Source organism: Dipodomys spectabilis, unplaced genomic scaffold (genome assembly GCF_019054845.1).
Source record: "Dipodomys spectabilis isolate Male_0828 unplaced genomic scaffold, ASM1905484v1 ptg000532l, whole genome shotgun sequence".
Taxonomy (NCBI): domain Eukaryota; kingdom Metazoa; phylum Chordata; class Mammalia; order Rodentia; family Heteromyidae; genus Dipodomys; species Dipodomys spectabilis.
Window position 1 is genome coordinate 455,146 of NW_024871209.1, and position 25,278 is coordinate 480,423.

At 60.1% G+C, this 25,278-nt stretch overlaps 1 protein-coding gene across 1 annotated transcript; it reads right to left on the reverse strand.

The window, feature by feature from the left end:
- Positions 1-146: 146 nt before the first annotated feature.
- Positions 147-25,020, reverse strand: Man2b2 (mannosidase alpha class 2B member 2). The gene is made up of 19 exons (XM_042670311.1): positions 24,827-25,020; positions 22,628-22,774; positions 21,023-21,128; positions 17,112-17,284; positions 16,575-16,690; positions 15,812-15,989; positions 14,665-14,863; positions 13,431-13,621; positions 12,408-12,579; positions 10,861-10,994; positions 9,371-9,645; positions 8,158-8,349; positions 7,324-7,576; positions 6,633-6,743; positions 6,322-6,535; positions 3,216-3,353; positions 1,906-2,018; positions 1,018-1,135; positions 147-450 (listed from the first exon to the last, which is right to left on the reverse strand). The coding sequence occupies exons 1-19, from the start codon at positions 24,953-24,955 to the stop codon at positions 350-352; spliced, it is 3,060 nt and encodes a 1,019-aa protein (XP_042526245.1). The 5' UTR covers positions 24,956-25,020; the 3' UTR covers positions 147-349.
- Between the last annotated feature and the right edge of the window lie 258 nt (positions 25,021-25,278).

Genomic DNA, 25,278 nt, shown 5'->3' on the forward strand with positions numbered 1-25,278 from the left:
TTTTTTGGGTCCGGTTGTGGGGACTGAACTGTCCCTCAGCTCTTCAGCTCAAGGCTAGCGCTCTACCACCTGAGCCACAGCGCCACTTCCGGCTTTTTTCTTTTTGCTTATGTGGTGCTGAGGAATCGAACCCATGGCCTCAGGCATGCAAGGCGAGCACTCCACCACGGAGCCACCTTCCCAGCCCCATAGATTTTAATTTTTTATTAAAAAAATAGAACCGCCCCACCCTCCTCTGTGGCCAGTGCTTGCCTTGCGCCTGTTGGATTTGTGGCTTTCTCCTCACCCTCGGTCCCTCTTGGCAGCTTGCCCCTGAATCTGCCCGCCCCCCTCGGCCCTGGGGGGCCGCTCACTGCTGTTGGAAGTGAATGAAGAACGTCCGGATTTCCCTGGGGTGCATGGTGATGGAGGTGTCTGCCGGCAGCGGCCTTGGCGGGGAGCTGGGGCAGCCTGGGGAGCACAGAGGGTCCTTCTGTCTGTCTGCCTGCCTGCCCCCTCCTGGTTGGGGAGCTGTTTATGAGCATCTGCTGTGGCGATGGCTGCTGGACACCTGCTCCACAGGTGCCTCCCCCCTCCCCCCTCCCCCCTCCCCCCCCCCCCAGTGAAGAGGACTGGAGGGGCTGCTAATCGGCTATGGGGGGACACACAGCACTAAGCTTTCAGTTGGGGACCTTGTGAGAAACTGCCCTGTCCCCCCAGGGCCCAGGGCCCTTGGGAGGGTCACGGGACCCCCCCATCTGTCTTCTCCCTCCTCTGAAGTGGGAAGTGCAGGCTCCACCTGGTACCCTGCCGGGTGCAGTGGACAAATGAAGGCAAAAGGAAGAGGAAACTCGGGGCAGGGAGTGAGCGGAGACCCCTGCCTGGGTGGAGACTCAGGCCAGGGCCTGGCACAGCTGGAGGGTGCGGCACTGGGCACTGGAGTGCGGGGCGGGGCAGGCAGCAGGAGCAGGGTCACGCAGCCGCAACCGAAAGGGCAGAGCTGTCCTGAACCCAGGAAACCCAGCGGGGCTTGCAAACCTCTTTGGGGGGCAGACTCTGTCCTCCAGGTCCAACGCCGGAGCGCGTGCACGTCCCAGGTCCCCGTGAGCGAGCGCTCCTCCACGGCGGCCACGGCCCCCAGCCCCTCCAGCACGGCCTGCGGGGAGCAGCGGAGTTGCTGCCGGGCTCTGTGTGTCCCCGCGGAGCCTGGGGGTGGGGGGGCGGGCCGCAGGGGAGGCCACAGCACCCACTCCGTGTCCTGGACCCCAGACCCTGCTTTGGGACCCCTGCCCTATTTATCATCTGCCCATTCCACAGATGGGGAAACCGAGGCTGGGGTGTGCCTCCCCAGGCAGCTTCGGGAGACGTGGGCACAGGTGGAGGCTGGAACCACCACAGGCCAATGCAGCCGCCCAGCAGCCTTCAGAGCAGAGCCCTCCACTTCAGCGGTGCAGGGCACAGGCTGACGGAGCGGAGACACAGGGGGGTGGGGGGAGGAGGGGGAGATGGACACAGACCTTGGATTGTCTGACTCTAAAGCACCCTTAAAAGAAGCCTCTAGACTGGTGCTGGTGGCTCAGGAGGCTGAGATCTGAGGATTGTGGTTTGAAGTCAGCCTGGGCAGGAAAGTTCATGAGACTCAGCAAAAAGTCAGCAGTGGAGGGGTGTCTCACGTGGTAGATCACCAGCATTGAGTGGAAAATGCTAGGGAGCAGTGCCCAGGCCCAGGCCAGGCTCCCAGAGTAGCACAGAAAGAAAAGGAAAGAGTCTCCCAGAATGGGTTTTCTTTCTGCCGTCTGTGCTGGCCAGTGCGTCCCGGCTCTTCTGGCAGAGGTGGTCCCACAAGCCAGGTCTTCAGGCTCAGGCTCCCTTCCGGGGTGGGGCGCCCCTGGGGTCCCGGCTCAGGGCAGGGAGGGGGGAGTTTACCTTGAGGTTCAGCGTCACCGGCTGCGACAGGACTGGGTCCTCACCCGTCTCGTACAGGTGGTGGAGGCGGAGCAGGACCCGGTGCAGGTCTGCCTGGGCCTTCCCGTGGTGACCTTTGGGGACAGAAGGTGGCAGTGAGGACACCCAGCTACCAGGCTCAAGGCTGCTGGCCTGAGCCCGAGGTTTACCCCGTGGACTCCACTCCCGTCCTCGGCCGTGGTGCCTCAGTCCCCACTTGATAGCGGAGGGCACTGAGGCCCGGGACCCAAGGCTGGGGGGCAGCAAAAGGAAGGTCCAGCCTGGGTGGGGCTGACTCTAGGCCTCCGGCCTGACACACTGGGATCTCTGCCAATGTCCTCATGTCTGCTGGGGTCCCGACTGGATGACCCTGGCCTCTCTATCCTGTCCCTCTGGGATTAGGTGTGGCCATGTGGCTGGTGTGTGGCCAAAGTAAAATGCACTGATACGGCATGTAGCTTCTGTGATGAAGCAGGTCTTACATTTCAACTTCCATCATGGGGACCTGATGGTCATGGTGGGAAGGACTGGACCCGTGCCCCGTGCCGGGGAAAATGCATTTGTGTTATGTGAAGATGGTGAAGTCGTAAGCTCTTTGTTACTGCAGCAGCACCTGGCCGTGCTGACTGATACAAGGGTCTCAGTAACCACATCATCTACCTGGTCTTGGTCCTACCCCTGACTGCACTGCACAGCAAGCTCATAGACACTGCTCCTGCTTTACACATGAGATGGGTTAACACTCAGCAAAGCCCTGGGCCTCCAGTCCTGGAGAGGCTGACATCAAAGGAGGGGGGTCGTGGTTTCCTCAAGCTCACCCTAGGGTTATGACGGCACTTGCCTGTTTCCTGACAGTCCTGCAGAAATGGCTGCCCAAGCCTGCCAAAGCTGTGAGCTTTGTCAAATGGCTTCTGCTTGTCCCCAGAGCAGAGGTCAGGCAGGATTCCCACCCGCCTCCTCTCAGGAGTCTGCCCTGGGCAGCAACAGCAGGTGTGTGGCCAGCGGCTCCAGTGGCTCCCTTACTCCATCCCCACACGCCCTGTCCAGGGTGGGCACTGGGAAGGTTCCCTGTCGGTGTGGTGTGGCTGGTCTTGGGCTGGGCCCCCCTGCCCCGCTGGCTGCATGCCAGCGGGTATTTGCTAGCTCTCCGTGGGCCTTGGTGTCCTCAATGCCAGGCAACCTCACCTAGCAGTGAAAAGTCTCGGGGCACCCTCTTAGCCTGGTGAGGGGCCAGGAGCCTGGGGACCCTGAGCAGGAGGGAGGAGGGTCTGGACGCCCTGGGCACCGCCCACCTTGCTCAAGATGCCGCAGGTGCTCTGTGTGGTTGGTGCTGTAGTTCCAGCCGGGGACGCTCAGGACCTGCAGGTGCAGGTTCGGGGGCAGCGTCACCGCTGTCTGCCGTCGGAGTCCCTGGGGCTCTGAGGAAGCTCCTGTAGGGTAGATGGGCGCTGTGAGGAGAGGGGCCAACCTCACCCCTGGGGCTGAGAACGCCCCAGGGCTCTCCTCTCGCCTCTCCACCCTGGTGCGCGGTGTACCACAGGCCAGCCGCAAGACGCCCCGCCCAGTCCCCAGGCTCCACCTCTGCGAGACCCCCTCCACCTCCCTCCACCTCTCGCTCCTAGGATCACAGAGCGGCCTAAGAGTTGGAGGGACCTTGAGACTGCTCAATGGCCATTGTGGGTTCTAGATGACAACAAGGTCCAGAGAGGGACACGGTGTGCTCAAATTCACAGAGCCAGATTTTGTACCCCAGGTCCCTTGTGTTGTCATCTTTCAGGAGAAGACACTCAAAGGGGCCGCCTCCTCGGCCCCTCCCAAGTCCTCCTTACATCTAAAGCTATCACCCTAATTCTTCAGACCACATGATTGGCCCAGGCATGGACCACCTGACCTGAGCAGGACCAATTCAATCCTCCCCTGGGAGAATTGTCCATGAGACCTGAAAGTTTGAGTCTCAGCTCCTTCTGGGCGTTACATGTTAGTGACAGAAGCCAGCTGGTACGGATGAGGAGAGCTGTTTTCTGAGAGCAGTCTGGGCTCACTAGACACCAGCCAGCCAGGAGAATAAAGCAGAGGAGGAAGAGGATGCCACCTGCAGACACTGCACAGGGGAGGCCGGGAGAGATCATCGAGGCCTGAAGGCCCTGCTATACCCCTGCTCTTCCTGTGATTATGGGGACCCCAGAATAAACAATTCCAAGGCTCAGCAAGTTCAAGGTGCATTCCTCTCCCTTGTACCAAGTTGGGGCGGGCGGGATGAGCTGCTCACACACACTGACGCTCCCTCAGCGGCAGATACCCCGCCGGGAGGAGCCACTGGCAGGTGCCCTTCCCTGGAGAGGTGCAGCCTGGACACCTGGGAGCAGCCAGGCAGACAGGTGAGTGGCGCCAGGACGCACAGCCTTGTCCGCTCGGCTCACAAGGTGCCAACGCCGGCCCAGTCGGGCCTTCGTGTCTAGCGCCTGTTCGTTAGGGAGCTTCCCCAGGCTCTGCTCAGCCAGTTTGTGTCGCTTCCGTGTAGAGAGCCTTTCCTGAACTCTCTTCAGATGACTTTTGGTCTCCTGGTTCGCGTCGCATGCTGCTTCCACTATGAGACACCAGGGCCTTCCGACTCTTCTCCCGCCCGCAAATCGTGTTTGTGGGAGCCTGTCCCCCTCCCTGCCTTCCTGAGAACTGCAGGACGGGCTGTGTCCCATACACCTGGTGCGAGCTGGGAAGGTGGCTCAGCGGTAGAGGGCTTGCCCATACACCTGGTGCGTGTAGTCCCTGCTGACACCCTGGGAGATCCTGGCTTTATAACGGAAGCAGAGCAAACTCCAACACATCCTAGGTAGACACCGGTGGCTCCAGCCTGTAATCCCTAGCTCCTTGGGAGTTGGAGGTCAAGAAGATCTCAGTTCCAGGCCACCTTGAGCCAAAAGCCTGAGAGACTACATCTGAAGGGAAGGAGGTGGGAGTGGCCCATGCCTTGCCATCACGCTACAACGTGAACCCCGAAATAGGTGGATAGTGGTCCAGGTGAGCGCTCGGTAAGAAGCAAGACCCTTTCTAAAAAGTAACAGCACAGAAAAGGAGGTGTGGTTCTGACACAGGCCAAGGGGCAAGCACGAGGCCCTGCATTCAAACTCCAACACTGCCAAAGCCAAACGCCACCCAAACGAATCAAACCCTCTTAACGGGCAGGAAGAGAATACAACTCAATGATCTCGAGAATACAACCGACATTCTATCTAGGTGCTTCATGCTGCAAAGCACCCCCTCATTTTTAAGTGCTTCTTGTGTCCAGCTACTGTGTGTATGCCAGTATTGGGGTTTGAACTTGGCTCGCTTGCCTGGCTGGCACCTGACCACTTGAGCCACACCCCAGCCTTGCTTTTTGCTAGTTGTTTTGGAGATAGCATTTCAAGGGCTTTTCGGGCCAGGCTGACCTTGAAACATGACCACTCAGGCCTCTGCCTCCCGAGTCTGTGGGATTGCAGATGTGAACCACCAGCACCAGATTGTGTTCCACTGTTTTCCTCAAGATGCAGAGCTTGGGGCTGTGACAGACAGACTGTGAGCTAGACACACGCTCACCTGGGGATGGCAGACACCGATCCAGACACAACTACCCTTTCATGCTGGGCCAGACCCAGCGACAGCGTTAAGAAGAAAGAGGAAAAAGGAAGGGAGGGAGAGAAGGAGGAAGGAAGGAAGGAAGGAAGGAAGGAAGGAAGGAAGGGAGGAAGGAAGGGAGGGAGCGAGGAAGGAAGGGAGGGAGGAAGAAAGAGAGAGGGCTGGGAAGGTGGCTTAGTGGTAGAGTGCTTACATGAAGCCCTGGGTTCGATTCCTTAGTACCACATAAACAGAAAAAGCTCCAAGTCCTGAGTTCAAGCCCCAGGACTGGCCAAGAAACAAAACAAAGAGAGAGAGAGACAGAGACAGAGACAGAGAGACAGAGAGAGAGAGAGAAAGAGAAAGAAAAAACAATGAAAACAAGCACTTGTGGGGCCCTGGTGGCTCACGCCTGTAATCCTGGCTACTCAGGAGGCTGAGATCCAGAAGCAGATCATCCTCCTGCTCTCATGAACAAGCAGAAAGGAGGGCTGGAGTTGTGGTGCAAGTGGCCAATCACCAGCCCAGTAAACAGCCTGACTTCCAACTCTGGTACCAATAAAAATAAAATAATAAATGAAATGAAATGAATAAAAAAGAAAGGAAAAGGTACAGCAGGGAAGGAAATGGAGGACTCGGAGCAGAGACATGGAGCAGAACAGGTGTGAGTCTCACATTGGCATGGCGTAGCCGTTTGCCCTTCCCTCTCCAAGGCTGCCCAGAGCCTGGCGGTGGGGAAGCACAGCTGGGCGCCTCTCGGGCCCATGGCCGTGTCCTGGGCGGCAGGGATACGGGGATACGCACCCTGAGCCGGCGGGCCTGTGCGGGCCAGCTCTCGCAGCAGCACGACAGGCCTGTGCTGCAGCTCCACCCCGCTCCTTGGGCGCAGGGCTGTGGTGAGCGCTGGGGGCCCCAGCAGCAGCCAGAGCGTCGGGTGGACGACGGAGGTGTCGTTCAGCGTGAGGTTGTAGTTGAGGTCCCAGGCCAGGTTGTTCCACAGCCGCCGATGGAGCATCACCTGCGGGAAAGCGTGCTTCCAGGGGCTCCTGCTCACCTCTGGCCAGGCTTACGAGCAGATGCCAGGACGGGGGTGGACCCCCCCGCGCCACGCCTACCTCCACCTGCCCGTTCTCTTGGCTGGAGACGCCGTGCGCCCGCTCCGACAGCAGCACGAGCCTGCTTCTGCCATCCTCGATGAAGGCCGACTGCACCATGGGGTAGTAATTCTGCAGATGCAAACGTCACCCAGGGGCTGGCATGCTACCGGGTGAGGCAGCCCCCCACTATCCCTCCCTAGACTCAAGTGGCCTGTGGAGCAGGGCCCTGGCCTTGGCGACCCACACGCAGGGGCTCAGCCTCCTTCTCTGCTACTCCGTAGCCACGGGACGCAGGGGACCCACTCCACACCCGGCTAGGAGTTCAACACGCGTCATATCCGCAGAGTGACCCTTGGACAGCACAATGAAAAGTGAGCCAGGCATCAGCAGCTCACGCCTGTGATCCTAAGGCTCAGGAGGCTGAGATCTGAGGATCGTGACTGAGAGCCAGTCCAGGCAGAAAAGTCCAGGAGACTCTTATCTCCAGTTAACCACCAAAAAGTCAGAAGTAGAGCTGAGGCTCACATGGTAGAGCACTAGCCTTGAGTGGAAAAGCTTAGCGTCAGTGGTCAGGCCCTGAGTCCAAACCCTAATACAGGGACAAAAAAACAAAATGAGAACAAGCAAAACCCAACTTCCCGGAGGCCGTACTGGTAGGAGGTGACGCCAGGGAGCAGGAGAAGCCCCCGGGGTGTGGCGGTCTGCGTACCCGGGCGATGGCGTTGTCCCTGAACCTCTGGTAGGGCCTCCGCTGCATCTGGTAGCCGTTGTTGTCCGAGTAGAGGACCTGGTGGCTGTTCAAATCTGTGCTGGTTCTCAGGATGGCTTCGCGGTTCAGCTCCAGGGGGCCTGCGCTGTACCTCTGCTCTATCCGATGGCACAGCAGCTGCCCGTCGGCCTCCCGAGGCACGTGGGCCAGGCGGGAGTAGATGGCATAGCTGTAAGCCTGGGCCGAGGCGCGTCTGGAGAAGAAAGCCAGCCATGGACACCCCTGGGCAGGCCTTCCTTCCTGCCCCTGTGCCGCAGACCCAGCAGGGCTCTGGAGGAGCTCGCATCTGATATGATGGAGCTGCTGTGCTAGGCCTTGACCACTAGTGGGTGAACAAGAGCCCCCCAGTGTGCCCCGCATTCAGACAAAGCTGCTCAGGCTCCTGTGCGCATGCAAAGCAAAGGTTACAGCCATTCTTCCTCTTTTTTTGGCTAGTCCTGGGGCTTGAACTCTGGGCCTGGGCGCTGTCCCTAAGCTTTTCTGCTCCAGGTTAGCACTCTACCACTTGAGCCACAGCTACACTTCCAGGTTTTTGGTGGTTAAGTGGAGATAAGGGTCTCACAGACTTTCCTGCCCAGGCTGGCTTTGACCGAGATCCTCAGAGCTCAGCCTCCTGAGCAGCTGGGATGGCAGGCGTGAGCCACGGCGCCGGCTAGTCATTCTTTTCAAGTTTCATCAAGCAGGCCAGGTGCTGCCCCGAGAGGCACCGCCCCCTGCCCGCCCCCTGCCCGCCCCCTGCCCGCCCCCTGCCCGCCGCCCCCCCCCCCCCAGCACCTGTAGAAGAACTGCCGGATCTCCGTGGCCAGTTTCCCTGCCACAATCTCCATCTCCACGGCCTCCCATGCCGGCTCTGCGGGCTCCTTGGGTGTGAACAGGTAGTTGTCAGAGATGGGGCCCTGTTTCACATCTCCGTTGACGTGGTACTCGAGGAACTCCTGGGCCACGCGCACCGTGCGGTTACTCTGGCTGCGGCAACAAGAGAAGAGCGTCCCTGTCACTCTGGACCAGGTCTCCCGGATGGACGGCCGCAGTCTCCATCAGATTCCACCTGCTGTTCTGGCAGCCAGCAGAGGGCGCTGCTCACCAAGGCGGCTGGCCGTCCTGGCGGCCAACGCTGGACCCTGAGCAACACGACCACAAGATGGATTTTGGTCATGCTGATCTGCACTGTCTGGTGGGACACTAACTCACCTCGTGTCCCATGCCAGGGTCCTGACACCCGTCACTTCGTTAACTTCTCCCGACCCCCAGGAGACATAGGACACTAACTGATTTTACTACCAAGCCTGCCCAAGGTGACAGAAGTGCCCTTTCTGTGGCCACGTTATTCCAGAGGTCACAGTAAGGGGTGTTCTGGCCGAGGAAAGTGGGGCTCAGGACAAATGTGCTGGTCATGGACTAGCCAGTGACACAGCAGCTGTGTCAGGGTCCTGAGTCCATGAGACTCCTATCTCCAATTAGCCACCAGAAAACCAGCAGTGGCGCTGTGGCTCAAGTGGTAGAGAGCGCACCTTGAGCTGAAGAGCTCAGGGACAGCGCCCAGGCCCACAGTTCAAACCCCATGACCGACAAAAAAATAAAATAAAAAATTTAAAAAACATCAGAAAAGCCAGGCACCGGTGGCTCATGCCTGTAATCCTAGCTACTCAGGAAGCTGAGATCTGAGGATCGCAGTTCAAAGCCAGCCCTGGCAGGAAAGGTCATGAGACTCTTATCTCCAATAAACCACCCGAAAAACAGAAGTGGCGCTGTGGCTCAAGTGGTAGAGTGCTTGCCTTGAGCTGAAGAGCTGAGGAACAGCGCCCAGGCCCAGAGTTCAAGCTCCACAATTGACAAAAAATAAAAATAAAAATGAGAAAGTCACAAGGAGGGCTGTTGTGCCGTCTGGTCCTTCCTCCAGTCGGGGAAGCGAAGGCGGCGCTGGGAGGCAGCTGGCGTGGCCCGACCCCGGGCTCCCGCCCCCGCGCCCGCCCGGGCTGCGCCTCACCTCTCCCAGATGCTGTCCATCAGGTTGGTGTCCCGGTCCAGCAGCACGGTGTAACAGTCGTTCCTCACGGGCACCAGCTTCCTGCCGCCCTGGCGGGCCTGCCTCCTTGTTCTGCGGCCATACCTGAGGACATGGGCCCCGGCGGCAGCGGGCTCCCAGGGGCCTGCGTGGGGCTCTGTGGTGGGCCAGAGCTGGTAGTGCCGGTAACTGAGGCCTGGGATGGTGGTCAGGATGAGCAGCTCATACGCAGAGGGCTGCCTGCTGGAGCTCTGAATCTGCAAGGCCACCGAGAATGTGTGTGTGTGTGTGTGGAGTGGGGGGTGGGGAACAGACCCATCAGTCACCTGAGCAGCCCCGCTCTCCCTCCCAGCCAGGCAGGGTGTCCTTCCATCTCCAGACTGAGCCTGTGACCCCCATCCCTTATATCAGCCCCAGGGACCCTTCACAGCCCAAAGATAGCTGGCTGCTGGGTCCCTTGGGCACACACACACACGTTGCCTAAACATTTCTAGTCACAGACCCTTTCCATCCCAAGGACAAAGGAGCCTGGAGCTTAGGCTGAGGGAAGTGGTTTTCTGCAGGGCACTGCCTGCCCTCTTCTTGCTTTGCGGCATTATGAGTCCTTTTCTTGGTTTGTCCTTTCTTTTTTGTGACTGGGATGGAACTCAGGACACTGCGCTCGTGCTAGGCCCGCGCTCTGCACTGAGCTGCAGCCCAGCCCTCGCTCTCTCTTTCCTTTGTCCCAGGCACCTGTCCTGGCCTTGGGCCTGTGTTTGAGTGTGGAGTAAATGAACCTGGGTTTGCTAACACTAGCTGCAGCATGCATTCCTAGCCCGTATGGGAGGGGGGGAGGGGCCCTATTAGCAAGCCGGGATGGGACACGTATGTTCCTGCTGCTGGTCCCGCACGCTGCAACCCGGCCCCTCTGTCTGGACGCGTCCTGCCCGTGCTGTCACCTGTTTGGACGCTCTTTCTCGCCTGTCTCCCCGGTCCTGTGTTAGCCTCAACCCCAGCAATGCCACCTGCTCGCGGGAGAGGGGTGGGGGACGTGGAGATAAATCTGTGAACTTCCCCTGTGTGTGTGTGTGTGTGTGTGTGTGTGTAGGGCCTTAGGGGTGGGCTCGCTCCCATCTGCTCCCAACCCCCCCCCCCCCCCCCGGCCCCCGGCCTTTCTCAGGCTCAGCTAAGGGAACCTCCAGCTCCGGAGTCATCTCTCTGTCCTAAAACGTCTACTTGGGGTGAGGCACCCAGCCTGGGGACCAGGAGCCAGGGCCAGGATGCCAACAGGCCCGAGTGTAGCCTTTGGGACCATGGCCGGCTCCGGGCAGCAGCGGAGGAAGGGACCGGACAGCAGGCCAGGGTGGGGGTGCACAGCCTGAATATCACCCAAGCCCCTGCATGCTGTTAAGCACCTCCGTGGCGTCTGCGCATGTGCACGCGGAGCTTAGACGGTCGGCGGCAAGTCCGCCCGGCAGAGTTCACGTCCGTACCTGCGCGGGCACAGGGTGGCCCAGCTCGTCCGTGACGCGGACTCGGGCGAAGCCAACGGTCAGGGTGACGAGGGTGGTGACTGTCCAGGCCAGTGGGTTGTAGACTGAGGCAGAGTATCCCGCCGGCTTTGTGCCTGCTCAGAGAACAGGCTTCGCTTGCTGCCACTGAGACCTCTGGGCTCCCCCAAGGATGAGGGAAACTGAGGCAGGCAAGACCCAGCTCTCCGGGGCTGGGGGAGGGCCAGCCACAGGAGGGGCTCACACCTGCCGGTCCCGAGCGGGGAGGTGGGACGGAGCACGTCGTGTTCACCGAACAGCCCAGGTCCTGTCTACCCAGACACCTTTCTGCCTGCTGGCCCACTTCAGCGAAGGAAACAGGCGCAGGGAGGCCCAACCACCGGCCAAGCAGCCCAGGCTCGCAGGCCGGCAGCGGAAGCTTTTGCTGTTGGGCCTGTGAGCAACTGAATTCTCTGGGGCCTTGAGGGTCGGGTTTGAGTGATGTGGCCCTGTGGTCCCTTTCTTTCCTTTTTCTGTTGGTCATGGGGCTTGAACTCAGGGCCTGGGTGCTGTCTCTGAGGTTTTTCACTCAAGGCTGGTACTCTACACAGCACCACAGCACCATTTCCGGTTTTCTAGTAGTTAATTGGAGATAAGAGTCTCAGGGACTTTCCTGCCTGGCCTGGCACTGAACCGCGATCCTCAGATCTCAGCCTCCTGAGTAGCTGGGATGACAGGCGCGAGCCCCGCGCCCGGCTCTGCGGCCTCTGTCTGTCCCCTGCCGCTGTGCAGTCCTGACATCTCTTGCTCCCCAGCCTCCCTCCTGTGCCAGGATAACCTCTGTCGGGTCTCCTCTACCTCCTCCGCCCAGGGAAGCTCCCCATGTGCTGGTGGGATTGGCGGGCACCGTGGGAACTGCCCGTCCAGCAGTGATGTCACAGCCCAGGTGACAGCTCTCTTTCTGCACTGTCTCCCAGGCTGGTGGCCCAAGGGTGGGTCCCTGTCTGTTCTAACCCTGGGCCTTCAGAGTCTTCCAGAATCTGCAGGTAGGATGGGGTCAACACAGACGAGGCAGAAGGGCACAGGTCATGTGGACACCACAACGGGACACTGTGTGGAGAACGGGAAGGCCAGAGCGAGGAGGGACAGCAAGTTCAAGGTGGCCGGGCGGAGAGGACGGCTGGGGAGGGGCTTGTACAGGAAGCTGGGTGCGTATGTTGGAGATGAACCTGCCCCCTCTAGCCCCAGTGGGCACCCTCTGTCCCTCCGCCCCTGTGGAGTCTCAGACATGCTGTCAGTTACCCCCGGCCGGGCTGAGCTCAGGAAGGCATGGTGGAGCCAGCCCCGCCCCTCCCCCAATGCAGGGAAGCACAGAAGGGGGTCAAATCCTCGCCCCTCTTCATTTCCTGGGTGAAGATGCAGGGCCAGAGCACTGCGCTCACTGCCAGGGTCACGTCACGGCTGTTGAGTATGAGTGCCAGCCACCTGCTGGCCAGGCCCCCGGCTCTCCTCTCAGAACTGAGCCGCAGCCCCCCAGGGCCCCAGCTTACCTGGGGGGGCCTGCAGAGCTGCGTGCTGCTCCGCTGCGGAGGAGCCCCGCCCCTCCAAGGCGAGGGAGGCCATGAGCTTGCGCACGCCCAGCATCCCCGTGGCCAAGTGCTCGCTGTACATGTCGCGCACCTTGGGGGACTCGGTACCGGTGACGGCATCGTGGTGCTGGACCTGCCACAGCCAAGGAGGAAGGGGGTCAGAGAGGCCCAGAGGCACTGGCCAGGCAGTGGCGTCTGCACCAGTGGAGGGGCTCCTCCCTCCACTTTGGAGGAGGAAACGGACGCAGACAGCTGCAGAGCTTGCCCCGCGTCTCCTGGTCCAGGTGGCGCCTGCCGGAGCCTCATCTCTATTGCAACAGGCTCCGGAGAGACCCCGGGCTCCTCTCCCTCCTCCCATGCGCGTGGCTGCTCCCTACTGGGCTCACGCCTCAGTGCCAGGGCAGGGGTGAGTTTCCTCATCTTCCCAGAGGGGAAACTGAGGCATTACAGGTGAAGCCACTGTGGCCGGCTGTTCTGATGGACTTTCTTCCCAGCACCCCAAGTCCTGCCCGTCATTCCCTTCAGGTAACTGCTGATCTCCCCACTTTCTGGATGGGTGACACGTAACAAGGCCCCATCTCCCCACTGTGTTACATGTGTGTGGGGTGGGGGATGAGTGGAAAGATGGACATTATAAACAATTCGGGTCATGGATATTACCACGTTCCAGCATCCCACAATCCTCTTGGGCATGTACAAGGCGGGAGGAAACTAAGGTTCAGAGAGGGTAGGCCACATGCCTGAGGTCACACAGGAGAGGAAGGCTGTGTCCAGGAAGGACCGACCAAGTGAGACTTCAAGGAAGCCACCGCTGGGTGCCGTGGGAACTTGGGCCAGCTTTGCCATGCGCTGACCTTGTCCTTAGAGGGGACCTGTACAGACGGGTCTCTATGGGAGGAAGCGCTAGGACGGGGAGGCATAAGGGTGGGAAGCGCAGGCCACAGGAGGCCCAGTGCTGCTCCAAGGCTGAGGAGTGGGCATTACCTCAGAGACAGCCCAGCGGAGCTGCTGGAGCTGCTGCAGGGCCCAGGTGGGGTCCAGGGCCCCGTGGGGGGCTGGCCACAGGTAGCGCGTGAACATGGACTCCCCGGCGTACAACAGGGCGCTGGCTCTCCGCGCCAGGCCCTTGAGCGTGCTGCGCGATGTGAAGAAGCCTGTCCAGGCCTGCCACAGTTCTGGAGAACAAGGGCAGACCATGAGCCCCAGGTTCCTTGAACCATGGGGCCTAGTAAGCCCCCATCCTAGAAGAGCCAAAGACTCTAGATGATCCTATAGCCATTTATGTCTAGGCCAGAGGGGGAGCACTTCACATGGTAGCTCCATGGAATGCCTGTGTTTGGTGCAAACACAGTCCTTCATTTGCATGAGGTGCTGTGCTGTAATTGGCATAAACACAGTCCTTCATTTGCATGAGAGGCTGTGCTGTGATTGGCATAAACACAGTCCTTCGTTTGCATGAGGGGCTATGCTGTGATTGGTGCAAACAGAGTCCTTCATTTGCATGAAGGGCTATGCTGTGATTGGTGCAAACAATTGGACCACAGCCTCTTCCTAAAGATATAAAAACGTTTTGTTATTTTTGAGATAAGATCTTATTGTACTACCTTTGCCCAGGCTGGCCTCAAATTCATGATCCTCCTGCCTTCAACTGGAGTTACAGGTAGCTGGAGTTACAGGTGTGTGCCACCATTGCGGGCCTCGGCTCACTTCTTCATGCTAGCACTGGGGCTTTGAACTCAGCCTGTGCTTGCTTGGCTGGTCCTGTGCCAGCTCAGACACGCTTGCAGCCGTTTTCTTTTTCTGGTCATTATGAAGACTCTTGTATACTTTTCTACCTGATGGCTTTGAACGGCAACCTTCTGGCTCTCTGCTTCCTGAGCAGGCAAGATCACGGGCGCGATCTGCCACTGCCCGGCTTCAGCTCACTTCAGCCAAGAATTACCCTTCTGTGTTGATGCTCATTGGCCTAGTTTGTCTCACCTACCTTTCTTGGTGGGGTGAAGGGTCCAGAACTAGAGCCGAACTTACCTTTTGCTTGCTAGGCAGGCATTGGACCACTTGAGAGGAGACTGGCCTGCGTGAGCTGCCGGCAGACCGTGCCCATGGTACGTGGCGGGGGTCCCTTGCTAGCTACCTTCCCTGGCCTCCTACCTGACGCCCCAGTGCCAAGCCCACACTGAACTGGGAGCTGGCTGCCCCCCACAGCAGCTCTGCGTACCTGAGGAATAGGGCAGGAAATCGTGGTGGTCGCGGACGCTCCAGGTGGCGTTGAGTGTGTGTAGCGTGTGGAAGAACTCGCCCAGCGTGGCGTATTGCACGGAGACTCCGAGCTCCGCTGTGTGGCTGTTGATGTGGTCCAGCAGGGGGTCCATGTTGGCAAATTGCACCGAGGCGTTGAAGAACTGCTTGTCACAGCCCTGCGGGCCAGACACAGAGCCGCAGCTGGTACTCCTGGGGGCTGGGCCCTGGGCCGGGTAGGCGGGCTCAGCAGAGCTCCTGCCAGTCAGCCACCCACCCTCTTTGGTGCCAACCAGAGCCCCAGAATGGCTCCTGTGGTTGTCACTGCTGAGTATCTCACACAATTGTCAGAACTGCTACATATGGGTAGACTATGGGCTCTGTTTTAGTGCAGGTTCTGGGGCTTGAACTCAAAGCTTGGGTCCTGACCCTGAGTGATTTTTTGCTGAAAGCTATAGCTCTACCGCTTGAGCCACACCTCCACTTCCGGCTTTATTTGGTGCTCAAGTCTTACCCACTTTCTTGCCCAGGCTGGCCTTGAACTGTGATCCTCAGATCTTAGCCTCTGAGTAGATAGGATTATAAGCATGAGCCATGGTATCCAGCCCAAGGCATTTATCAGCAGTGATCACAGTTCTCACTCACTGACGTACTGCAATAGCGGTCCTAGGCTGGGAAGGCAGGCTTCAGGCTCCCTGACCAGGACTGAATATGAAGTCCTACCTGGCCTCTCTCTTAAACTGCTGTGTGTCTCAGCCTCTGAGCAGCAAGGCCCGCCTCCCAAGCCCAGCAGGGCCAGCTGATGGGCGAGGCAAACAGAGCCTATAGAAGAGGGTCTGGCGCTGCCCCCCACGGTGCCTCCCTCACAAGCCCCACAGCCAGCAGATGGGGCAGGAACTGCTGTGAATCTGAGCTCCCCCAGGTCTTGGTCTCGGGGCTGGAGAGGCCAAGGCTGGGGTGCAGGTGAGGACCCATGAGGCTGGGGATGGTCTGACACTGAGGGCGGTGGCTAGCTCCCAGCAGGGGAGCGGCTGGGAGAGGGAGAGGCCGGGGGCCTAGCTGGACAGGCACTGGCCATGCAGGTGGTCCTGGGGCGGGGAACCCCCCGGCCCCCGCACGCGCCGTACCCAGGGCCAGAGCACGTGGGGTGTTCGGAACCACGCGGCCCGCTGCTTCACGTTGGCCACCAGGACCTCGGCGTAGAGATGGATGTTGTCTGGCGTGACGGGCTGGCTCATGTTGGGGTACACCCCGTCCGGGGGTGGCTCTGGGAAGAAGGCCACACCATTCCAGTAAAAGCCGGTCCTGAGCAAGAGCAGACGCGCGGGGAGGGGAGGCTGGGTGCCAGCTCCACCAGCCGTGAGGTCTGCCAGGGGCACGTGGGTACGTTACCCCAGCTCCACACGGCCCCGCTGTCCACCTCCCCACACCTCACCCAACGCTGCTTCCTCTCCACAGCACCCCACACCCACACCGGGGCCTGCCCAGAACCCGGCGCCCTGTCGGAGCCTCATGGGCAGAGGCGGGGCCTCTCGGGTGACACTGGGGTGCTGGGGTGTGGGGCAGGCATGGGAAGGAGGGGTCGTAGGTCAGGAGACTCCTGGAGATCCCGGCTTGCGGAGCCCAGGGAGGGCGGGGACCTGGCAGGGGTGGGGGCTCCCGGGGTGCTGGCATTGAACGATCCCACACTGGGACGGGGACCCACAGCAGAAGCCCTGGGGTCACTCTGAGCTAGACTTCAATCCTGCGTCCCGGTGGCCAGCTGCGTGGCCTGAGCTGGTCAGTAACCCTCTCCGAGTCCCAGTAACAACACCCACTCTGCTATGGAAGCTTCGAATTGAGAAATGGCCCCAGGGCCCCGGCTGGGCGGCCCGCGAAGGCTGCACGCACCTGTTAGAGAAGGGGATGGCGGATGGGGTGCAGTAGCTGTACTGGTCCATGACGTGAGTGAAGATCTCCTGCTGGGCGCCCAGGGAACGGGACCCTCGCCATACAAACTGGAGTCCCTGAAACGCCAGAGGGGTTGAGGCCCGAGGCCCGAGGCCCGGCTGGCCTTGCTGCCCTCAGACCTCAGGGCCCGCTCGCTTCACTGAGCTCCGCTGCGTCCTCCAGGCTTGGACAAGGCTTTCCAGAAGTTGCTAATTTGCCATGCGGCTGCTCATTTCAGAGCCCATGGCGCCAGCTCCCCGGAGGGACAGCCCAAGGAGCCCTGTCGAACAGGGGGCGCCTTGAAGCCCGAGGTGGCCAAGCTGGGCCTGTGGCTGTGGGAGCGACAGGTCAGGCCTGCAAGGGGGAGGCCTCCCTGGGGGAAGCGGCAGGACTGGCAGTCCACCATGGCCAGGCACATTCAGTGGCCCTCTACAGAAGCCGTGAATGAGGGAGGCAGGGAGGGAGGGAGGGGGTCAGCAGGGGTGGCTCACCGCCTACCTGGGCCTTCTGCATGGCATCCTTCATGTTGTAGTCGATTCTGGAGATGAGGTGCGCGTTGAAGCCTGCCAGGGCAAACAGGGTGGGGGTTGTGGCAGAGGCACCAAAAGGGTCGACGTGCCAGGAGAACTGTGGCCGCATCCCGAAGGTCTGGTAGAGAAACCCGTGTCCTTCTGCAGAGAGAGCACAGAGACGGGGCTGTGAGCGCGAGCAGGTCCCCCTCGCCCCGGCTCACCCCGGGCACCTGTCCACCCGCCAGGCTGCAGCTGCCAGGCCCAGCAGCACCTGTGAGTCTACAGAGGTGAAGGCTCTGAGCTTTAACTCTTAAACACAAGGACTGCACACGACTCACCATCAATGTCTAAGCGCACAGTTCAGAGGCATTAAATGTATTTGTGTTATATAACGATCCCATCCGTCCATCCATCCATTAATACACACCCATCCACCCATCCATCCATCCATCCATCCACCCACCCACCGATCATCCATCCATCCATCCATCCATCCACATCCACCTACCCACCCATCCATCCAATACACACCTATCAACAACCACCCACCCATCCATCCATCTAATACCCACCCATCCACCCACCCACTCATCCATCCAATACCCACCCACCCACCCACCCACCCATCCATCCATCCATCCATCATCCACCCATCCCCATCCATCCAATACCCACCCATCCACCCACCCACCCCACCCACCCACCCATCCATCCATCCATCCACATCCATCTACCCACCCATCCATCCAATACCCACCTATCAACAACCACCCACCCACCTGTCCCCATCCATCCAATACCCACCCATCCACCCACCCACTCATCCATCCAATACCCACCCATCCACCCACCCACTCATCCATCCAATACCCACCCATCCACCCACCCACTCATCCATCCAATACCCACCCATCCACCCACCCACTCATCCATCCAATACCCACCCATCCACCCACCCACTCATCCATCCAATACCCACCCATCCACCCACCCACTCATCCATCCATCCACCAACCACTCATCCACAGTCCATCCATCTACCCACCCACTTACCATCCATCTATCCACCCTCATTCATCCATTTCTCCACCCATCATCCATCTGCCCCTCATCTGTCCTTCCATCCACCCATTCATCTACCCCATTCATTCATTCACCCATTTACCCCTCATCCATCCATCCACCCATCCATCCACCCATCCATCCATCCACTCATTACCTATCCATCCATCCCAGAAGTCTTTCTACTCTGCAAAACTGAAACTCTAACCTTCAATACCAGCTCCCCATGTCCTAGCACCTGCTACCCCGGGGTCCATCTCTGTGGTTGTGGTTCCTCTGGAGACCTCCTGTAAGTGGAGCCCTGCAGGATGCTTCCTGTGTCCAGCTCATTTTACTGAACACTGGCTGAGAGCAGGGGTGATGGGATTGGGGGTGGGGGGGGGGGGGAAACAGAGCAGCAAGTCAGCCCATAAGGAGTGATCAAGGACCTGCCAGGGAGTGGGGTTTGGGCCCTCAGGGACTCCAGCCAGGGCTGGCCGAGCATGCAGGAAGCTGAGGAGATGGCAAAGGAGGTTGGGGGAGCTCTGGGGGTGGGTGGGGTGGAGGCAAGGTCAGCAGCAGCACACTGGGGTTGCAGGCAGGCTCTACCTCTCACCAGATGGGGTAGCTGGGGGAGGTGTAGGTCCCAGGGCCATCACTGAGTGGCTTCCCTGGGCTCCCAGAGTCCACACTTTGTTCAGATGCACGTGTCAGCCTACACCAGTGAGGAGGCGCAGTGGTCTGCACTGGGCATGCTCAGTGCATCCTACATTTGTACTCTGCCTGCTTGGAGCCAGCAGCAGGCACCAGGCACTTTGGATAACGCACTGGGAAGCCATGGGGCGGAGACACTGGTACAGCCTTGAGTGTCTGTGCCCAGCTCACTGCAAACAGCCCAGGAAGTGTGAATGGAGCCCATGAAAACCACCAAGATCCTCTGCCCAGGGGCTCTCTTGGCTGGAGCGAGGCTCACGGAATCCCAGTCAAAGACTACACTTCCCAGCCTCCCCTGCAGCAGGTGGGCGTCACACAACTCCATTGTGGTCAATGGACTATGCAAAAAATAGTGGACAACAGACCCCAACTTCCTCCTCGGCAGAGGATGGCCACGGAGCTAACTTCTGGGTGCTTTGAGAGGATTAGAAAGGATGGACGTGTTCTCCATCCCCCTCTGCAGTCGGTAGAGATGGAACTGACTTCAGCAAAGATGACAGACTACGCTCCCAGCCACGCTTGCTGCTGTGGGAGGCCATGTGAGTTAGCTCCGGGCGATGGGAACGTGGCTGCAGGGATGAAGCCCAGTCCTGCGTCCCAAGGCCGGCCTCTCTCCACCTTTCCCTTTCTCCTCCCTGTGGAATGGCAACTCAGAGGGCAGGCTGCTGGCGCTGTGCCAGGAGGGCCGGGAAGCCCAGAGGAGGGAGAGCCTGGGCCCTGCCCGCATGCTGTGCACGGCAGAATCTTCTGCGTAAACACAACGAATCATCTCTCTTGTAGGAAGCAGGCAGATGGCGCACGCGGTCCCCAGAACACACGGCTCTGTGTTAGGAGAGGATGATGGTAGGAGCTTGGAATCTGAAGGCAGAGAGCTGAGGCTCACTCCAGCCTGGCCTGTCTGTCACCACCACCACCACCAATCACCACCTGAGCAGCAGGGCCACCCCAAGGCCTTGTGGGGAGGGAGAGACTGCGGGAGGAGCTCAAGAGGTGTGAGGGGTCAAGAAGAAGGGCCATGTGTCCAATGCCACCTTTGAGATGGAGCAAAATCCAGGGAAGCAGGACATCCCCAAATAAGGCTGCGAGGAAGAGACTCCAGATGGACTACGGGAGAGGGCCAAGGGCAAGGTGCCAACACCATCTCGTCGTTTCACAGAAAGGGAAACTGAGGCCTGCGGAGCAGAGAGGATGTGGGCCTACAAGCTTCAGGCATGAGCCCGGATTCGTCATGGAGGTGCCCCCGCGGCTTTGCATGGCGACCTGGGGGTGTGGACGCAGTGGTGGAGACGGTGGAGGGGTTAGGGCTGATGGTGGTGATGGTGGCTGACTGGCGATGGTGAAGAGTTGGCGATGCTGGGGGTAGCAATGTCTGTATCAGTGGCCATAGGGACGGGGCCACTCCCAATCTGACCTCGTGACATTGTGCAGTGGGGTGCTGGCCACGGAGCTGCGGGAGGTGACGTTTCCCTGCTGGGTTTGGGTCTTGCTCTGCTTCCAGCTCTCCTTTCTAGGCCCCAGTCAACCCTTTGGAGCGGGAATGCTTACACCGGGCCATTGACAGTAGAAGTACGTAACCTGTTCTTCATTTATACAGGGCCACAGCTAAGATGGCCTTCCGTCCAGAGGAGACTTTGCATTTGCACTTTTGAGCAATGCTGGACCATCAAGACTTCGGGGACTCCTGGGGGTGGTCTGGATGGATTTTGCATTATGGGATGGACATGAGCCTTGGGGACAATGTTACAGCGGAATGTGGATTAAATATGAAATGTCCCAATAAGCTCATATGATGAGTGAGTATGTGGACCTTGCCGATGGTAGTATTTTGGAAGGTTCTGGAAATTTTAGGAGGTAGACCAGAGTTGGAAGACAGGTCATAAAAGACGGGTCCTTGGGGCATCTCATCCCCAGCCCCTTCCTCTCCGTCTGAACCCCATTTCCTGTCTACCATGAGAAGAGCAGTGTCTACATACTCCCATTACCACATTGTTCCCCTTCACTGAGGGCCCAGACCAATGGAGCCAAGGACTAGGGATTGAAACTTCTGAAACCATAAGCCAAACTAAACCTTTCTCCCTTAAGCTGGTTTTCTCTGGGATTTGGCCACAGCTATGACAAAAGCAACTAGCATGGTAGTCAGACCTGTGAGCTGTAGGATTTGGTCGTCAAGATGGGTCACAGCCTCGTCATGCATGACCTGGCCTCCAAGAACAAACTCCAGGCGACCTTCTTTCAGGAGCTGGTGGACCTGGGCACAGATGGGCAAAGAGAAGACAGCCAGGTCATGAATCTTGAGCTGGGCCTGCGACCCGCAGAGCTCAGCCTGCTGTGGCCTCAGAGACTCTATGAAATTCCTACCACAAAAGCAGAACATTGACCTGAACATCTATGAGCCACCACCCAAAAAACAACTGCTCCATGGCTCTTATTAGGAACCTACCTCTATGTCAATAATCTATAAATAATTTGTGTGTGTGAGTCCTAGAGCTTGCACTCAGGGCCTAGGTGTTGTCCCTAAACTTCTTTTGCTCAAGGCTAGTGTTCTACTATTTAAGCCAACAGCTACACTTCTGGTTTTTTCTGAGTAGTTCACAGGAAATAAGAATCTCACGAACTTTCCTGCTCTAGCTGTCTTCAAGCTATAATCCTCAGATCTCAGCCTCCTGATTAGCTAGGATTATAGGTGTGAGTCACCAGTGCCTGGCCTATAAATAATTTTTCATTTTAAAATTATTTCAAATTTATGAAAAAGCTGCACGAACAGTACCAAGAGCTCCTATGCATCCATTTGTTTATAAACATTTCTTTCTTTTTTCTTTTTGTTGGTTGTGGGGCTTGAACTCTGGGCCTGGGTGCTGTCCCTCAGGTCTTCAGCTCAAGGCAAGTGCTCAACCATTTGAGCCACAGTGCCACTTCCGGTTTTCTAGTGGTTTATTGGAGATAAAGAGTCTCACGGACTTTCCTGCCCGGGGTGGCTTTGAACGGTGATCCTCAGATCTCAGCTTCCTGAGTAGCTAGAATTACAGGCCTGAGCCACCTGCACCTGGCTTTCATAAACATTGCTGACCATTTTTTTTTTTTCCAATCTCTACACTTAGCCTTTTTTCAAACTACTTAAAGTAAGTCAGCAACAGCCTGCCTTTTGCTTAGATGAACAAGGATGATTAGCACTGTAACATTAAGATCAAAATCAGGAAATTTAACACAAACAGGAAACATTAACTATAAAGCACAATCCTTATGCAAATTTCCAATTGTGCCACGAGTTTCCTTCTCCTGATGCAAGAGTCAGCCTAGAAATATGGGGTGCATTAAACTGCCACCTCTCTTTTCTAGAAATGGAACTGATGTGGTCACAGAGGCCAGCCACAGTCTGTGGTAACACCCTCAGGACAAGTGCCAGGCTGCCTCCTTGGTTGGAAGCAATCACTTGCCTGCCCTCGAACCACAGAGACCCTGGGCCACAGCTCCTGTGCCAGGGCAGACAGACATCACAAATCAGGAGAGGTGGAGGCACCAGGGCACCTTGGCCAGTGCCACTGTCGCCTCTCAGGAGGGCATGGCCAGCTCATCAGAGTTGGCTACGTTTGCATCAACAGTCAGCCAGGACGGGTGGCTCGTCCCTGGGCTGTGGTTCTGACCTAAGCTTGTGGATCCTGCCCCAGCCCTGGCGGCGGCGGCCAGGGCCTTTCCCAGCCAGGTCCTCCCAGGCCCTGCGGCCACCTGTGTGGCCAGGCAATGCGTCACCTGGCGCTTCTGCTGCTCCGAGGCCACGCCGTCCCACCACAGCCGAAAGAACTCCTGCTCCACGGCGATGAAGCGGCGCTGCTGCCCGCGGACCAGCTCGGCTACCACGGAGGTGTAGACGTTGGCCGCATATGCCCGCATGCTTTCCTGGGGAGGGGGCACTGTCACACCACTGTTCCTGGGGCTGGGGGGGGGGTGGGGAGGGGAGGACTGGCCCAAAGTAGCAAAGGGAAAAATCTGACAAGACCAAATAACCACAGCTGGACTGCTGAAGGAACACACCCCTGGAGCTCCTCCCCTCTGGTCCCCACAGTGCAACCCCTGTGCGGCTCCAGCAGCGTGTGATGAGGTGGGAACTCAGCAGGCGCAGGCTCCCTGCCTTTGACAGGATCATGCCTCAGGACAGGAAGCAGGACATGCTGTGCGGGCAGGGGACGAGGGCCAGGTAGGCTCTGAGGATCTGGGCTGGCAGCACAGCCAAATCCCAGGTGAGTGAGGTGTGGCCACAGCACCCCGAAGGAGTCTGCCTAGGCTGAGATAAGGAGGGACGCAGGTGCCAGGGGTCTCCTATAAGAGAACGTACTCCCAGTTTTCCCTGAGGGCCTGACCGGCCCCTGGCTGGGTGCCTCTGGGGAGAGAGTAGGCAGCAGCTGGCCACCGTCCCAGGGCTGCTGCCCATGGCGCTCATTGACAAACGGCCTGAGCACAGAGCAGGGAGCCACGATGAGATCACTGGCCCTGGGAAATGCATTCATCTTCTCTGGGCCTCAGTTTCCTCTTCTGAAAACTAAGAACAGCTGGTTGAGTCCACCCCTAAGTTGTCTCATCTGCTGATCACTCCCCTCACACACACCCCAAGGTCACCAGACCAACCCAGGACCAGACTTAACACCCTATATCAAATCTCCCTGCCTCTCTTTAAAATCTGCGTAGCTAAGATTACAGGCTTGAGCCACCATGCTTGGCCGGAGAGTGACTTGTGAATAACCTCAGAGCAAAAGGAGGGGCTGAGTCCTGTGTTCGAGGGAGGAAAGCGGTTGAGATAGAAGCAACGGTCAGTGTTTTAAGGATTGGAGGAGGGAGGCCAGTGTGTGTGTGGGATGAACAGGCTCCTTCAGAGTTCAGAGGCCAGCTGACCACTGCGAGCCTCAATGGGGGGGGTTGATGCGGGCTGCTCTGGTCGCCTTTCCTTCCAGGCCTCCAGGGCTGTCCCGAGGTCTGGCCCATCACCCTGAGCAGGACGAGTGCTGCCACTGCACAGATGGAGAAACTGAGGCCGAGCAGCAAAGCCCCTTGCCCACAGTCCTGCACTGAGCCTGACCCCAGGCATGTCCTGGGGGAGAAGGGGCGGAGGGGCTTGTCCGGCAGGACATCCCCGCGGGGGTGACCCCCCCGGGGGTGACCCCCCCCCGCCCCCCCGCTGCGGGGACCCACCCAGCGCCAGCGAGGGGTTCAGGGACCGGAAGTGCCCCACCAGGGCGTCCTTCTGCGCTGTCACAGCCCGGGGCAGGCGCGGAGGGGGGAGGGGGGGGAAGAGAGGCGGGGGGACGGGGCGCGCGGGGGGGGGCGGGGCGCGGGGGGGGCGGGGCGCGCGGGCACGCGGGGGGGGGGGCGCGTGGAGGCGGGGCGCGTGGGGGCGGGGCGCGCGGGCACGCGGGGGGGCGCGTGGGGGCGGGGGGCGCGCGGGGGGGCGGGGCGCGCGCGGGGCGGGGCGCACGGGGGGCGGGGCGCGCGGGCACGCGGGGGCGCGCGGGGCGGGGCGCACGGGGGGCGGGGCGCACGGGGGGCGGGGCACGGGCACGCGTGGGGGCGGGGCGCGCGTGGGGGCGGGGCGCACGGGGGGCGGGGCGCGCGCGGGCGGGCGCGTGGGGGCGGGGCGCGCGGGGGGCGGGGCGCGCGCGGGCACGCGGGGGGCGCGCGGGGCGGGGCGCACGGGGGGCGGGGCGCGTGCGGGCGGGCGCGGGGGGGGCGGGGCGCACGGGGGGCGGGGCGCGCGCGGGCGGGCGCGGGGGGGCGGGGCGCGCGCGGGCACGCGGGGGGCGCGCGGGGGGCGGGGCGCACGGGGGCGCGCGGGGGGGGGGGCGGGGCGCACGGGGGGCGGGGCGCGCGCGGGCGGGCGCGGGGGGGCGGGGCGCGCGCGGGCACGCGGGGGCGCGCGGGGGGCGGGGCGCACGGGGGCGCGCGCGGGGGGTCCCCCACCTGCACCGTGTAGACCCAGCCCACGTCCATGTGGCTGTGCGGCACCACCCAGGCCCGGAGCGGGCCCGAGGGCCGGGACCCCGGCGGCCGCAGCAGCAGCAGCAGCAGCAGCACGAGCAGCCGCCCCATCCCGGCCCGCGGAGTCCTGGTCCAGGAGGTCGGAGGTCCGGGGTCCGAGGTCTGAGAGGCTTGGCGGGCGGCGACTTCCGGGTCGGCCCAGCGCCCGCCCCGGGGCGGGTGAGGAGCGCGGGGCGGAGCCGCCCGGTCGGATATTTCCCTGCCCCTCAGCGTCCCTCCGAACGCCAGGTGACGTCTGGACTCGCCTCTGGACTACATTTCCCAAGATCCTCTGCTTTCCACCACGGACACGTGGGGGAGCGTTGGCGAATGGGATGTGGCAGGGCGCGGCCGCCGCCCGCCCTCCCCCACGGCCGGGTGCGGGTTCTCCGGGG

Excerpts from the sequence above, each read along its gene's own strand:
- Man2b2 (XM_042670311.1), bottom strand. The coding sequence starts at position 24,955 with ATGGGGCGGCTGCTCGTGCTGCTGCTGCTGCTGCTGCTGCGGCCGCCG. Across the intron at positions 7,577-8,157 it reads ATCCGGCAGTTCTTCTACAG|ACGCGCCTCGGCCCAGGCTT; the intron begins GTGCTGGGGGGG and ends TTTCTTCTCCAG. Across the intron at positions 451-1,017 it reads AGAGTCTGCCCCCCAAAGAG|GCTGCCCCAGCTCCCCGCCA; the intron begins GTTTGCAAGCCC and ends TGTGCTCCCCAG.